Raw genomic sequence first — 16,650 nt, forward strand, 5'->3', positions numbered from 1 at the left:
CAGACACATTTCTTGCACAGGAGCCCCAAGCTGTCAGTGTCCGCCCCTGGAATGTGTGCTCTGCCGCACATAACTTTCAGGTGTATATGACTACTGGAGGGGGGACGCTCAGACGTAGTCTACTAAGTTTGGGTGTCTGCCTCCAGTAGGCGTATACGCCCTAAAATTATGCATGACCATAACGCATGTTCGCTCTGTCGGCATCATCATAGTCTATGACCCCGTTGGCACATACGTCTGAATCCCGTTTTGTGGGGGAATACAGAAGTTAGCCTCGATGGGGCAACTGAATGAGTGCCTAAGCGAAACGTGAAAGAACCCTTATATGACATCATTAATTTCACAGCACTTTTCAGACATCTTCATCATCTCTGTCCCCATTGGGGCTCACAATCTCAATAATAAACCATTTGCAGTCTTTTTTTCTTTTCTCTATGCATTGCTAAATCTGCAGCTCTAATTTTCCTTCATAGGAAACACATTTCTATAAGTCCACAAAGCCTTTTACACTACAACACTTTACACATAATATAGTCTCGGTGAGACGGTGACCCATTAACAAACCCTCCACTGAGAAGACAAGTCGCTGAGTATGAGAGCAAGATGACAGCCTCCTGCATCATTGTTAGCTCACGCTGTGCACTGTAGCAGAACACACACACTGTACACAGCCTCCACTGTGAGCAAACATAGACAAGAGGCAAAGCAACATCTTACTGGGACTGTGTGACAATGCAAACCCCCTGGCAGGCAGCACATAGAAGAAGGGCAGGCACAGCATTCCACCTAGGTCAGAGCTGCTGCAGCACAGCATCCCTGGAACAACAGTGGGTGCCTCCTTGCATCAGTATGTCCACACTATGTACACAGTAGCAGCTGTACTCAGTGGGAGTGGTGGAGGGAGGAGGGACCCAGCTCCTGCTTGTCATTGCCTATTACTATTCATTTCTCCCAGGGAGCCCTGCCAGCAGCAGCTTCTGTCTCTCCACCACTTCTGACTCCACTCTCCAACCGTTGGCTGCTAAGACTTTTTTTTCTTGTTTTGTTCTTCGATAACCCCCCTACTCCTAACCCCCTCCCTTTCTTTTAAACAGGCAGAGGGGTCATTTCATAGAAACTCATGTATCCATCATTGCACAAACCCTTACTGCTGGAATAAAGTCCTCTGGATCTCTTTGGAGTTTACTTTGTTCTTACTTATTAGTATGGTTTGACAGTGATTCTTCATTTATTTATTTTTTTATTTTTTAGTCCTGCTGGATCTCCTGATCCCAATAACCCAACGCGTGGCTCCTTTGTGTATAGCAGCTGCTGGGCATCAATGCATAGGCAAGTCCCATGGTTGGGCTGCTTGCTTTTTTTCAAAAACTACAAGCCCTGAATCTTTCAGCCAGAAGAACGTCCAGAACTCCTCCTGTCTTATGTTCCTTATCCTGGAAGAACTAACACCCTAAACCCTCTGCACCTGAGAACTCCCAAGAACACTTTGAATGCTGCTCATCCACTACTACTCCCACTAGGACTGGCTTCAATTGCAACTTGACTACTTAAACCATGGATGTAAGGTTTTACCCTGCAGCTGCTGGGAATGCCATGACTGGAGAGTCACCCAATCTGGACTTTTCCCAATGTTTAGACTACTACAGTTACAAGGTGATTGATTGTTTATTCTTTATTTACTGTTCTTACTGTTTGTTAACTCTCCTTACTCTTTGTTTACTCTTCTTACTCTTTGTTTGTAAATAGTCACTTCCCTTCTCTCTCTCATCCTGATCTTTGATTGTAAGCTCAAGAACTAGAAGAGAAATGTCATGTTGGAAAAGGTTGATAAACAATTAATGTGGTTGTCCCTAAATACCTCTTCAGTGCTTACTATTAGTCACATGAAACATGTAATTATTACTGAATGATGTGGGGATATGGAGCTGCACATGTGCTAATTATGTTCAGTCTTTGTACTAGGAACTTTCTTGTGTTCCCTCTCTCTTCTCCCCTTGGTGTCTCTATGAGATGTATCCTAGCTCAATCCTTTGTCATAACGTTGCAGTGTTTTGACAACAGTATATTTGATGTGAATGGATAGACACAGTGTGGAATGTTTGACTTGTACTGTGTGCATATCCTGCCTCTTGTGCTATTGTTAGGGGAGGGGGGAATAAATTACTGCTCCATGTTATATCTGGATTATAAACTGCTCCTTTGCTTAATCACTTTTCAAAACAAATGAAAGCTGGCAGGGACTGGGGAGAATTAGAGCTACATTATCTTATTATTCCAAACTAGTGGATTATGTTTTTTTTTTTTGTTGCAAGGATGGTTAATTATCCTTTTTTTTTTAATTGGGTTGTAAGTGTTTTGTGGATTTGTCTACTAGGACCTTTGAGTGGTTTTATTTATTTTATTACAGAAGTTTACACACTGGAAAACTTGAACTATTAATTGTGACAGGGGTCAATGTTTACAGTGGTAGACATTTTGGCATATGACCAATTCTTATTTTCCTGAAGGATCAGTGGTTTGCAGTATGATCCCATGTGGCTTTTGTCACAAGTAAAGTTTTTTTTTTTTTGCGTCCTACATAAATCTATCCCTTGGGGATTATATAAATAGAAAATGACATTTTAGTGGCAGGTATTGCTTTAATAAGGACATTGAATTACAGTAGTAAACTAATACTTAGATTGGTATCTTGTTTTTTTTTTTTTTTTTTTCCAACAAAGAAGGACACATAGGAAAGGATAATTTATTGGACGGTTCTATAAAATGATCAATTAGTATTTTTTTTTTTATACTTTTTTGGATGGTATGTAACTTTTAGCCTAATCAATCACAAGATTATTCATCTTAAAACAAGCCTATAAATACATTTTTATAAATCATGATTATATATATATAATATATATATATATATATATACATATTTCTAAACTTCTATATTGTTCTTTATCTGCTAGTATAATTTGTATACTGCTGAACAGCAAAAGAAAAAGAAAAAAAAAAAAAAAAAAAAAAAATATATATATATATATATATATATATATATATATATATATATATATATATATATATATATATATATATATATATATATATTTTTTTTTTTTTATTTATTTATCTTTTTATTATTTGTCTTGACTTTCCATTCAGGGAAGAAATTGATTATATTAACTCCTCAGAAGTTTCCATAATTCATATTTTGTGTGCATGAGTATTTATGTGTAAATAAATAACTAATATATATAATGTTCACTGCTTTTTTTCCATGGAGGGTAACATCTTCAAGAGCATCATATCCCTGAGCATACTTCACTTTTCCAACTTCAAAACATATATTAAGTGGCCATTAAGTTTGATAGGCAGTTTGTGCGCTGTGTTTTGTGTGTGAAATGCATAATTTGTGCACTTGTGTTTTGCATGTGTTTTTGTTCATAAAATTCAGCATTGTTTTTCCAACACCACAGCATATGTTGGAACTTTCTTAAGCATATAGTATTACGTTGTGTTTACAATATGCTGTCGGCAAGGGCCACCCCTTTAACAAAACGATTGTACTAGAGTGATCGAACGGCAGAAGAGGTGCATCCTGTTTTACAAAATGACAGCCTGAAGTACCTTTTTAGATTCGATTTGTGCCTGATCCAGTTAATGTCATCCCAATAATGCTTTTTTTCCCTGAACGCACACCCCCTTCTTATACCATATCCAATGAAATTGAAATGTTCTCCACTGGCTGCCTAATAGGAATGGCCCCCCACTAAGGGGCATTATTTCAAGGTAATTCATTGAAAATTCAATGAGGATATTTGTCTTTATTGATGCAGCCTGTGTGACAAACACCACTGAATGATAAGGATTGATGTCACTTTACATTGAATGGGAATACTTCAATGGGCAAATTCTTCAGGCATTAATAAGAGCAAAATATATGGCCGGGCAAGTGAAAATGTCCAAGGTGGGACGTGTTATTTCTAATTATTCACTTTTTACTAAAGAAGAAGAAATAAGTGTGATGCATGTGGTATGTGTATGTAGTATATCATTAGAACATGTGTCTTGTAAAGCTGCTCGTACACGAGAGAAAGTATGGCCAAAAGAACAATTGGCTAAGCCCTCCTTCACAAGTCCCTATAAAACACAAACATGTAAAACCGGTACTGGTGTCATCAGTGTTTTTCCAGTATGGATAAAGAAATAAATGAAAAGGCTTATTCTATACTTGGATGCCATCTGTGTGCTGTACATGTTTTTCACGAACCCATAGCCTTGTATAAGGCCTTGCCATCCGTACTGCCGGGAAAAAACATACATGCCTCGGTGTGTTTTGTACGGACACACGGTCTACATAAAAACACGGACATGTGCGTAGCGTCCTAAGTTATAATGGGTTCCTGTGAAAAAAAAAAAAACTGGTAGAACATGGAACATAGATGTCTTTTAGGAGGCCTACAGGCTAGCTCTCCCGACTTCAGAAAACACATAGATGTTTAGAATGGACGACCATTCAAGAAAAAATGTTCTGACCAGACAGTGCTGAAAACGACGTATCTACCCCAAGAACAAGAGGATGGAGTGTTTTTAATGCAAATTGCTTGGTCTTTTTTTAGGAGGCCCCTGATACTTATCTGATTGTTGACCGATCCCTACAAAATGACCAAGTTTGATCAATTATTATTTATTATTACAGTGCCATTTATTCCATGGCTCTTTACATGTGAAGAGGGGTGTACATAATAAAAAACAAGCACAATAATATTAATCAATAAAAGTCACGACTGGTACAAGGGGAGAGAGGATGCTGCCTGCGAGGGCTCACAATCTACAAGGGATGGGTGAGGATACAAGAGGTGAGGGTAGGGCTGATCGTGCAGCGCTTTGGTGGATCGGTGGTTACTGCAGGATATAGGCTTGTTAGAAGAGGTGGGTCTTCAGGTTCCTTTTGAAGGTTTTCATAGTAGACGAGAGTCTGATATGTTGGGGTAAAGGGTTCTAGAGTAGGGGGCATGCGCAGGAGACAGCTTGTGTTTGATTGTGGGAAGAGGGGAGTAGAGAAGGAGATCTTATGAGGATCGGAGGTTGCGTGCTGGTAGGTATCGGGAGTCGAGGTCACAGATGTATGGAGGAGACAGGTTGTGGATGGCTTTGTATGTCATGGTTAGGGTTTTGAACTGGAGTCTCTGGGTAATGGGGAGGTAGTGAAGGGATTGACAGAGAGGAGAGGCCAGGGAATAGCCGGGGGATAGGTGGATTAGTCGGGCAGCAGAGTTTAGGATAGATTGAAGGGTCGCGAGAATATTATTGGGGAGGCCACAGAGCAGGAGGTTGCAGTAGTCAAGCGGGAGATAAGGGTATGGACTAGGATTTTTGCAGATTCTTGTTTGGGGAATATACGGATTCGGGAGATGTTTTTAAGTTGAAGTCGACAGGAAGTATAAATGGCTTGGATATGTGGTCAATGTTACTCTTAATAATTAGGGGGGGACCATAAGTATATAAAATATATAGAATGCTTACATCTACATTCTCCAGTAGGATTTGGTGTAGTATTTTACCATAATTATTTATTTGAGAATTTAATAACAGCAATCACGTAGAAACACATCAGCCAGGGGTGGACATATCATTGATGCATTCTGTGCAGTCTGACAGGGGCCCCGGAGGTTAGGGGGCTCATATTTGCCTCCAAAGCAGGTGGGATTGTGTCATATGATGAGCAATAGGGCTGAAAAGGACCCATGTACCGTTCTTGCACAAATGCCTTCTTCTGTCTGTGTCTGCCAGTGACATCAGCAGTATGTCACTTTTTGGTCATAAAACATTAAAACAATGCTCTACACTTTCCAGAGACTTCCCACCGTATACATTGACCACTAGGCTTCTCCCCGCTCTCTCCTTCCTGAACTGTAAACGGACTTCCAGAAGTCCATGTTTGGAGTTCAGCATTGGACTCTAGATATCCGGTACAAACCCCAAACTTTACAGTTCGGGTTCGCTGATCTCTAGTCAAGATGTGTGTGGCAATGTGGGAGTCATCATGCAGTTGACATTAGCAAACTAGTTAACCTATTAATGAGGTCTATGTCACCAGAGAGATTCATGTTGGATAGAATGATCTACACATATAGTGCTTTATAGAGCAATGTTGTAGGCATATGGCATCTAGAGCCTTTTTAGGACCTTATTGTACCTCTGTGTTTGTAATATTATATGGTCATATGATAAGCACAGTGGCTCAGTGGTTAACACTGTTGCTTTGTAATGCTGGGGTCCTTGATTCAAATCCCACTAAGGACGACATCTGCAAGGGCTTTGTATGTTCTCCTCATGTTAGCTTGGGTTTCCACCAAGTTCTCCAGTTTCTTCCCACACTGCAGAAACATATTGATAAGGAATTTAGATTGTGAGCCCCAAAGGGGACCGCAATAATAATGACTGTAATAATAATGACTGGATTAATATGGAGTGCTTCTACTCTAAGAACTTCACCACAGTAATAAACAGGCATCCAAAGCTTCCTTGTAATTAGGTCGGCTCAATCCAATACTTGTTACTCAATGTGTTCTGGATGTCCGTGTGTTCAGTTAGAAAAAATAGGATTGTTGTCATATATAACAATTATTTCAGTGTTAACACTGTTGCTTTGCGTCTAACCATCTCCAAGACGTTTTTGTATCTTCTCCTCGTGTTTGTGTGGGTTTCTCTCCTTTTTTTCCAGTTTCATCCAATGCTCCAAGGACATACTGATAGGGAATCTAGATTGTGAGCCCCAATTGGGGACAGTGAGTTATAAAAACTGTAACAAATAAGAGAAATAGCTAACATAGGCCCCAAGTACAAATCTTTGTAAGTGTTGAGTGGGATGACATTTTGAACTGTACCTTGTAATTAGGCCCTTCTCTTTCCCTTGTCTTGTTACTACATATTAATGGTACAGCAGTATGGAAGCTGCTACTTATATGTAAATCTTAATACACTGGTAAAATTTGTTATCTTACATTTGGGCTTTGTCCTTCTCTTTTAAGAGATGGTAGACCCTACTTAAAGGTCCGAATATGAACATAAGGATCAAGGATAATGACTGTAATTTTGCTTTATCCGGCTGTGGCTAAGTAAATCATGTGACAATGTGTGAGCGCCTGGACAAATTGTAACAAGGCAATCAATCAATCGAGACTTGAAAAATAATATATCTAAAGAAAACAAAATTCTGAAATGTTTTGACTAGGTGAAGGAAGAAGTTAAGGTGCATTGAGAATGTGATAGATAAACCCAAGAATATGGTAGATCAGCCTTTCTCATTATCTTGACTGAATCTCCAATCTTTGTACTTCAAGTCCATTGGTGATTTGTACAGTGATTGTGTTGCTAATTGCTGTAGTGATCCAAGCTAAAGCCCTATTGTCGGAAGAGCAAGAAGCAACACACACACAAGGCTACAGGTTGATCACAAATCCTACATTTAATGAGATTAAGGCCAACTTCTGTCATCGCGCCCCATAGGCATCCCTTAGACAAGAGCCAGACTATAATTGTACAGAGGGAACATTTCCTGGCTTGATGAATTTCTAAATCTGACATTTGTCAAAGGTTAGCAGTGGTATTTAGGTATTGTTTATAAAACGGAGCAGATTTAATATGATTAAGTTGGATGAGAATCAGAGCTTGTACTTCAACTAAATGTTGCGAAAGGGTTTTTTTTCTCTTAGTTGCCAAATTTAAGAGTAATCATTAAGATGTTCTTTTTCATTTTTTTTTTACTTATCTTTATGGATCTCATTCCAATAAATTAAAGAATAATAGAAATCATAATTCCCTAATATATACAAATTGTTGCAGTTGCTTACTTGACATAACTGGGAGATGTATTCCATTGATGGGAGTCATGGGGCAATAACACAAAGTTAAACATCTCTTGTGCATCATGTGCCTAATAATAGAATACACTAAGGGTATGTGTCCACGTTCAGGATTGCATCAGGTTTTGGTCAGTATTTTACATCAGTATTTGTAAGCCAAAACCAGGAGTGGAACAAGTAGAGGAAAAGTATAACAGAAACATATGAACCACTTCTGCATTTATCACCCACTCCTGGTTTTGGCTTACAAATTCTGATGTAAAATCCTGACCAAATCCTGATGCAATCCTGAACGTGGACACATGCCCTAATTTGTTAGAAATTATTCCAATTCTAGACATGTGTTAATGTAATCTATAGTAGATTAGCAGTTGATTATTTTTGTTTTTTTACACTTCACAAGTAAAAATTCTAAGCATCAATAGACTAAACTTGTTACCTTCCCATCAAACCAAACTATGAATAGATGTTGCTAAACTTGAAATTCAAACCCTTCTTTATGAAAAACAAAAAATGTGCCTAATTGCAAACAGCCAGGTAGTTGTTACCTACCTGCCTGTTGTGCATGTTGGCGTTCTTTCCCGACACATAGCAGTCACAGACCACTCCTGCCGGCGATCCAGCTGTATCTGCTGATTTCAAGTTGACAGAGCAGCAGCTTCTTTTCTGTCGAAGGGGCGTGACTTCCGACATCATTTAGTGGACAGTTGGCTCCCTCAGGCAGCATGAATGCGATTTGATCAGAATAACGTTGGAAGTCTCATCCTGTCAACAGACCAGAGTGGAAAAGAATCCACTGCTTTGTTGACGTGACATCAGCAGAGGCAGCAGAATCACCGGCAGGGGCAGTCTATGACTGCTCTGTGCCGGGAAAAATTGTGCTGTGCACAACAGGCAGGTAGGTAGCAACTTCCTGCCTGTTAGTGCTTAGGCACATTTTTGTTTTTTTATGAAGTCCCACATATACCCTTTTAGCAATACAAGGTTTCAGTTGTACCATAGAACCACTTTGCTTTGAGAAGATTATAGTCAACCTTTTAAAGGTATTATCCCACCCCACCATCTATTCCACACTATAGGGGAAATTTGATGATCACTGTACAAGTGCCTGTACTTGGAGAATTAATTTTGGGCTGACAAACTCCCTTTAAAACTGTGACCCTTTTAGATTAAAAAAAAAATCTATAACCCCCCAACATACCAAGACATGTAGTTGTGCAACAACTGGAGAGTATTGGAAGTCAGATTGTCCTGGGTTGAACTGGTCCACCAGACCAAAAACTGGTTTCATCCTCAACAATTTCAGCGTCTATTGTTCCTTAGAATATGAGTGGAAGGTTTGTATTTTTAACAAGGTGTATTCTGTAATACGAAGTGACAAGTTCACATTTTACATGTTTGGCCACGCACAAGTTTTGTGGTGCATCACTGATGTAGTGAAATGGGCCATCACCATTTCCTTGACAAATTAGGTTTTCTGTGGAGTAAAAAGGTGAAAGGTCAGTCTATTACATTTTGATATATGCGCTATGCAATCATCAGATAAGACTATTGCACATTAAGGCCAAATTGTAAGGAATATAATGAGAGTGCCTTCCTTAGGCTACTGCATGAAATGCTGACCATGACAGTTATGGTAATTATTGGGCTGGAGAGCTGACTCATCAGTTTGCTGATGTTGGCAAAATTGTGATTGTATAGCATTCAGATGGCGTTTTATGAGGACTTAACATTATATTCCATTTCTACATCATGTAAAATATTTTAAAGCAATATGTCACAAAAACTGGCCCCTTTAAATTAAGATATCTTTAGGTGACCCAATGATGGTAAGTAACCGAGAACAATAGTAGTGACCAAAGAGGTTAATAAGAAGACATCCATCATGTACCCAGATTGTATCTTTCACTGTTATAGCCCTATCTGATACATGGGGCCTTCAAGGAACCATTTAGAGGCTGGGATAGCTTAGACAGTTTTATTATTTTTGTGTTCTCATTCAAAGGAATTATGTTAAGTTTCTATTATTGTTTCCCCTCCCCCATGCTTAAAATATTCACTGTAGGGCACTTGAGGTAACCACATTTATCAGAAAGTCTAGTTTTAATGCAGTGCACCTGCTCTAGATTCCTGGAGGACAAGTGAAAGCTAGCCCTGGTGCACAATTTCAGAATAGGCTTGCATTGTGTTCCGTTTATGAGCCATCTTCAGGACAAGTGTTCTTTGAAAAGACCTGAATGATTGGTGGGCAGCACTTCACAGTGCATCAAATGATGCAGAAATTCTAATTACTGTACATAAGTTACATGCATTACCATTATCCTTTCATTTGTACTGCTTATATTTGATGTAGCCAACTTGATTGGTGGAGTCATTAGTCTGTGCCATAAGCCTGTAAGGCCTAATTCTGTGCTCATGGGCTAGTAAGGTGTCATTCTGTGCTCATGGGCTAATAAGCTGACAATCTGTGTGCATATAGGCTCGTAAGGCGTCATTCTGTGCCCATATAGCTGTATAGGCTCATAAGGCGTCATTCTGTGCCCATAGGCTCATAATGCGTCATTCTGTGCCCATGGGCTCGTTAGGCGTCATTCTGTGCCCATATAGGCTTATAAGGCATCATTCTGTGCCCATGGGCTTGTAAGGTGTCATTTTGTACCCATGGGCTCGTATGGTGGCTGTCTCTACCCACAGGCATGTAAGGCATCATTCTGTGCTCATGGGCTCGTAAGCTGACATTCTGTGTCCATATAGTCTCGTAAGGCGTCATTCTGTGCCCATATAGCCGTATAGGCTCATAAGGCGTCATTCTGTGCCCATAGGCTTGTAAGGCATCATTCTGTGCCCATATAGACTCATAAGGCGTCATTCTATGCCCATGGGCTCCTAAGCTGACATTCTGTGTCAGTATAGGCTCATAAGGCATCATTCTGTGCCCATGGGCTTGTAAGGTGACATTCTGTGTCCGTATAGGCTTGTAAGGCATCATTCTGTGCCCATGGGCTCATAAGGTGACATTCTGTGTCCATATAGGCTTGTAAGGCATCATTCTGTGCCCATGGGCTCGTAAGGAATCATTCTGTGCCCATGGGCTCATAAGGCATCATTCTGTGCCCATGGGCTTGTAAAACATCATTCTGTGCCCATGGGCTTGTAAGGCATCATTCTGTGCCCATAGGCTCGTAAGGTGACATTGTGTCCATTTAGGCTCGTAAGGTGTCATTCTGTGCCCATGTGCTCGTAAGGCATCATTCTGTGCCCATAGGCTCGTAAGGTGACATTCTGTGTCCATATAGGCTTGTAAGGCGTCATTCTGTGCCCATGGGCTTGTAAGGCATCATTCTGTGCCCATGGGCTTGTAAGGCATCATTCTGTGCCCATAGGCTCGTAAGGTGACATTGTGTCCATTTAGGCTCGTAAGGTGTCATTCTGTGCCCATGTGCTTGTAAGGCATCATTCTGTGCCCATAGGCTCGTAAGTTGACATTCTGTGTCCATATAGGCTTGTAAGGCGTCATTCTGTGCCTATGGGCTCGTAAGGCATCATTCTGTGCCCATATAGGCTCGTAAGGTGACATCTTGTGTCCGTAAAGGCTTGTAAGGTGTCATTCTGTGCCCATAGACTCGTATGGGGTCAGTCTGCTGTGAACTTAACCTTTCAGTAGTAATGAATAAAAGGTGTCTGTGTTATAAAATAGCTCTTTTCATATGGAATGTGAGTTGGTGATAAATAGCTTCATCTTGAAGAAAAACGATTTTATACTTAAAAAAGGCAAATTTATTGGTTGATGAAATAAGTTCAGCCAAATAATACATGTGGATGAAAACAACTGTATATTTACAAATCATAATTTGACTATTAAAATGATTTGTGGTCATGTGCAGCAGTTACATAGACTTGATCCATGTGATGTTTGCACTTCTATGTACAGAGCATTCACTTTAATTATAAAGACTTAAACAATTTCAGAGTCATTTCTTCTGGATCAGGCTGGTTTAAATCTGCTGAATAAATTATTTTTCCAAGTTACAAACCTCTTTTATTGCTGCTAGTTTAAATGAATGTGCTGCCGTTATTTCTGGGAAAACCAAGTACGTAACACTGGGTAGAAATTACTGTTGTCGAACATTAAGTACTTTTTCCTTAAAGGGAATCTGTCACCAGGTTTTTTGCATTCTAATCTGAGAGCAACATATTGTAGAGACTGAAACCCTGATTCCAGTGATGTCAGTTACTGGGCTGCTTGCTGTAGTTTTGATACAATCACTGTTTTATCAGCAGGAGGTTTTCACTACAGGACTGTCTCATGCCTCCTAGTCAACTGCTCTATGTAACCACTCCTACATCACGTATTGGCTGTTTACTGCCTAGTGTACACAGAAAGCAGCCAATCAGTGGTGTGGGTGGTGTTATGCAGAGCTCAGCATCCAGAGACCAGGTAATTCGTATCAAAACTGAAGCAAGCGGCCCGCTAAGTGACAGATCGCTGGAATCAGGGTCTCTGCCCCTACATCATGCTGCTCTCCACACTTAATTATAGATTATTTTTAAGAGAAAAAGGCATTAAAACATCTGTTTGGCCTGAGGCATAAATGCAAGCTCTTTAAGTGGCCAAAAATGGGAAAATTATGCCAATTGGATCTGATTGGTTGCCTTAGTAAATAATTTTTGACTCCTGATTTATCCACGCTGGTTATCATATGTGTATAGCTTGTCAGCATGGTACGTAAATGTTTTGTGAGTCACATATGAGGCTGGACAATTCACAATAATTGATGTATTTAAGCGATAATTAAAGTATATGAATAATGAATATGTCAAGAAAAGCCAGGAGCCATCGATAGTAGTCATGTGCTTTGTAAGTAAAGGTCAAATAAAATATTATGTTCAATGGAACATTTAGAAACACGTAAAAGCCAGACTGTACATTATAGCACAATTATTTTGGCGTCCCTAACAACGTATGGCATTCAACCCGTTAACAGAACGTACTGTTCCTTTAATTGGTAGCAAAACATTCATCAGACAGACATGAAGGCCATTTTCTCCTGGCTTAGTGGCTTAATCCTAGAGCACTACAAGAGTACCCTTCAATCGAACCATTTGCAGTGGATAAAACGGGGTTAATTATAGACAAGGCAGAAACTGAGCTGTCACCGAGGATGAAAGCATGAAACTGCGATTTAGGCAGATTTTATGTAATATAAAGAGCCAACTTCAGGCAGTTTTACAATATATTTCTTAAATGAGTAGTGTAAATAATAACTCCTAAGTGTAGTATTAATGTTGGAATTTCATATCGTAGCCATAGAAAAAAGTAAATTCTTACCTGCGGAGATGAAGAATTAAAAATGTCTTTGTGCCTTGTTGGTGAATTACAGACTAGAGTGTTAAAAAAGTATGATTGACATGAATATTAATAACAAATATGATTTTTTTTATGTGTCCTCTAAAGACATTTTTTTAAATTACTTTGTATTAAAATAGATAAAAATAATGTTAGATTATCCGCCAATAGTATGTTTAAAATGAATCTGTCAGCTGTGTAATCTGAGAGCAGCATGATGTAGGGGCTGAGACCCTGATTCCAGCAATGTATTATTTTTATTTCTATACAATCTCAGATTTCTCTGCTGCAGATCGATCAGTGTTTAGAATGCTGAGCTGTGTGTAACCCGGCCCACACCACTGATTGGCTGCAGAAAGCTACCAATCAGTGGTGGTTTATACAGAACAGTTGACTAGGAGGCATGAGACAGCTAGTCCTATAGTATTAATCTCCTGCTGATAAAATGCTGATTTTATTTAAACAGCCCAGTAAGTGACACATCACTGAAATCAAGGTCTCTATATTTTTCTGGCCTCCGATTGCATAGCAGAAACCGGCTGACAGATTTAATTTAATTAAAATGTAAATATCATTTGAAAATTTATTTTACATATCATAGTGGCTGTCCAGTGCTGTCTATTAGAGGGGTCATTAGATCTTCATTAGTCTGTCACAACACCCCTCTGAAGTCTGTAGCTCGTACGTGAGCTGTGTACAGAGAGTGGTGTGCAGGCTCCTTAGGACATTTATGGGCCATACACCACTTTACAGTGCAGGGTTTTGAACCCATTGACTTAACATCAAGCCCGTATACTTCTAGAGACGAAAAGTTCAGAGCAGTGGCTTGATTTATTGGTGGTATATATATTTCATTCATTGTGCAGGGAGGTGGAGGAGGTGAACTGTAACCTTCTGTCTATTGTGAATTGAAGATCATGTGTTTCCTGTATTGAGATGTTACCTTTCATAGTAATCCTGCCTGTTATGATAATGAGACTGCGGAAATGTGATCTATACAGAACAGGAAATATTAATAATTAGCGAAAATTGCAATATTTCTACATTTTATTTTTAAATATGGTATTGTGAAAAATTAAAAAAAAGTCTTAAATATATATATATATTTTTTAATAAAAACTTTATTTAGGCAAAGGAAAATTTTCTGATCATACATTTAAAAATGGCAGCAATCTTATTGTTCCTAATGGCAATTAATTCTGAAGAGTCATATTGAGTCACAGGTATGATTACGGGCGAAAAATGACTCTCTTGAAATTTCCACTTTATTTTCACTGTGATGCATATTTTACATTCTGTGTCGGAATCCCGTGGCCTCCTCCGCCATGTTGGCTCTCACCTTTAGCTTAGTCACATAATCGAGGTATCCATGATTCCCAGAAGACAGGTAAAATGTTCTAGAGATAATACAATGCTGCATGGAAGCAGAATACACACACATATAGATAGATAGATAGATAGATAGATAGATAGTGCAGCAATAAGCCTGGTAAGTGATACATCACTGGAATAAAGGTTTTATGCCCCTATATCACGCCACTCTCAGATGGCGTAGCAATAACCTGGTGACAGATTCCATTTAAAACCCCCGAATTGTTGATTGAAATCTGATTTAAGATTTTTTTTTTTTTTTAGGAAAGGAGGTAGAAAAACTGTACCCTGAGAAATTAAAGTGTAAAATTAAGCATATCTTTAAACGAATTAATAATGATTTATGAAATATTAGAATTACAGATCCATGTTACATACTAATAAGTAATGGAAGTAAAGCAGATGGCAAACCTTGTACAAGTGAATAAGCGCAGCGCTCCTCTCTGAGGTGCCATTTTTGTGAATCCATTACTGTGATGTTCCACAAATACCATCTCTATGTTCACCTGCAGGAGACTTCACCGAATGCATTAATCTCTGTTCTGCGGAAATAAACTTGATTCCACTACCCTTAATAGAGTGTTTCATTTAGATGAAGCCAATTCGCAGTATTACTTAGGATCCATTTAGTTGACCTTGGGTGCACCGAAATAAATCTGCGTTCCTTTGTTAAGAAACATGTTGGCTTGCTTCGGTACAAAACTGCTAATCCAAAATGACATTTTTATAAATCCAAAATCCTTCCTGGCAAAATAGAAGACTGAATGCTCTTTCATCTTTGTTTTAAACCTACGGATCTACTTTAATTAAACTTAGGAAACCGACTAAATAGCAATTAGTTAGAAGAGTTCTCCTGAACTACTGGCTTAACTGCTATGGAGATAAAAGTTTTCTGTGGTTCTCCTGCACATCAGGATACAGACGGCGAGGAGACCTGGGCTGAGGTTAAGAGGGATTATGACATTAAATGAAAGAGTACTTTATTTTTTTTAGCAGATGGAACCTCATTCTTTCTTATGTCTTATGTTTTGTATTTCAATTCACTTAATTATGGCTTAGCTGTAATACCAAACCTGCCAATTAATAAGAATGGTGCCATGTCTGCCAAAATTGTCCTTTCTAAATCACCAGTGAAGTAAACGTACACTTCTGTGTGAAATTTGGAGGACTTCTATCATTTAAACTTCAAAAAACTGACCGTCACATCCAAACATAGACTAAGTGTGAACAGGTGCTGAACCTAGAGTCACCAACTCATATACTGTCAAACAAAAAGGCAGCACACTGTTGTGCCACACCATGCAAACGTGAAATACAAAAATTGAATTACATCACTGCACAAGAAATATGAAAAATTTAGAAAGTTTAGCACATAAATTGTCCACTTCATGTGTACCTGGAAGCCACGTTAAGGCATTTCTCGTTTCCAGGACCTAGCAATGCCTTTCCTCGCTTAGAATAAAGTCTTCATCTGTCTGAGAATATAAATCCTCTGCTAGACTAAAATCTTGATCTCTGTGGAGGGGTAGTGGTCCTGCTGGGATTATAAACACCTGTGGCTAGGAGGCATTTGAGACGTTTGAGGCGTTTGTTTGAGATTCTATAATTGAAAGTCACATGGTAATTAAATATTATATAGAGACAAAAATGTGAGCTGTCATCACAAGAAGCCAGTGGATCCTCATGTTACAGCTTCCATATTACAATTGCAACCAGTCTCAAAATTCATGATGGACCTGTCAAGAATAAAACATCATCCGTTAACTTAGCCCCTAAACTGACGCGTTTCGAACAAAGTTCTTAATCATAGGCCTACGTCCCCAGATGATGTTTTATTCTTGATGCGCAAATAAACTATTGAAGATTTTAATGAAGAGATGCCTGGTCGTGGAACTTTTTTCCATTGTTTACTGTTACTATTGAGTATCCAGCCACTTGTTCCTGGCACCTGTGTTCATCTGAATTCTGGTGAGGCACCACTAATCCCTTTCCCTGCTCCCAGTATGATGTTGGATTCCTGATGGACCACAGGTCTCCTTTCCCATCAGGGCCTTCAACACATACAAACATAATAGTATG

The 16,650-nt window shown here is 39.1% G+C and overlaps 1 protein-coding gene and 2 long non-coding RNA genes across 3 annotated transcripts in view; 2 read left to right on the top strand and 1 right to left on the bottom strand.

Annotated features, from left to right (window-relative positions):
* LOC143807041 (uncharacterized) overlaps positions 1–835 on the bottom strand; it is a 51,539-nt gene extending 50,704 nt beyond the window's left edge. Inside the window, exon 1 of the long non-coding RNA XR_013221626.1 lies at positions 718–835. This is a non-coding gene — a long non-coding RNA (uncharacterized LOC143807041). The remainder of the gene's footprint in view (positions 1–717) is intronic.
* The window catches only part of LOC143809713 (uncharacterized), a 484,828-nt gene that overhangs the window by 182,222 nt on the left and 285,956 nt on the right, over positions 1–16,650 (top strand). The window lies entirely within an intron of this gene.
* The window catches only part of TOX3 (TOX high mobility group box family member 3), a 200,006-nt gene continuing 184,225 nt past the window's right edge, over positions 870–16,650 (top strand). Inside the window, exon 1 of the mRNA XM_077288209.1 lies at positions 870–1,653. Within this exon, the coding sequence (XP_077144324.1) occupies positions 1,555–1,653 (99 nt within the window). The 5' untranslated portion in view covers positions 870–1,554. The remainder of the gene's footprint in view (positions 1,654–16,650) is intronic.

Source organism: Ranitomeya variabilis, chromosome 2 (assembly GCF_051348905.1).
Source record: "Ranitomeya variabilis isolate aRanVar5 chromosome 2, aRanVar5.hap1, whole genome shotgun sequence".
Classification (NCBI taxonomy): Eukaryota; Metazoa; Chordata; class Amphibia; order Anura; family Dendrobatidae; genus Ranitomeya; species Ranitomeya variabilis.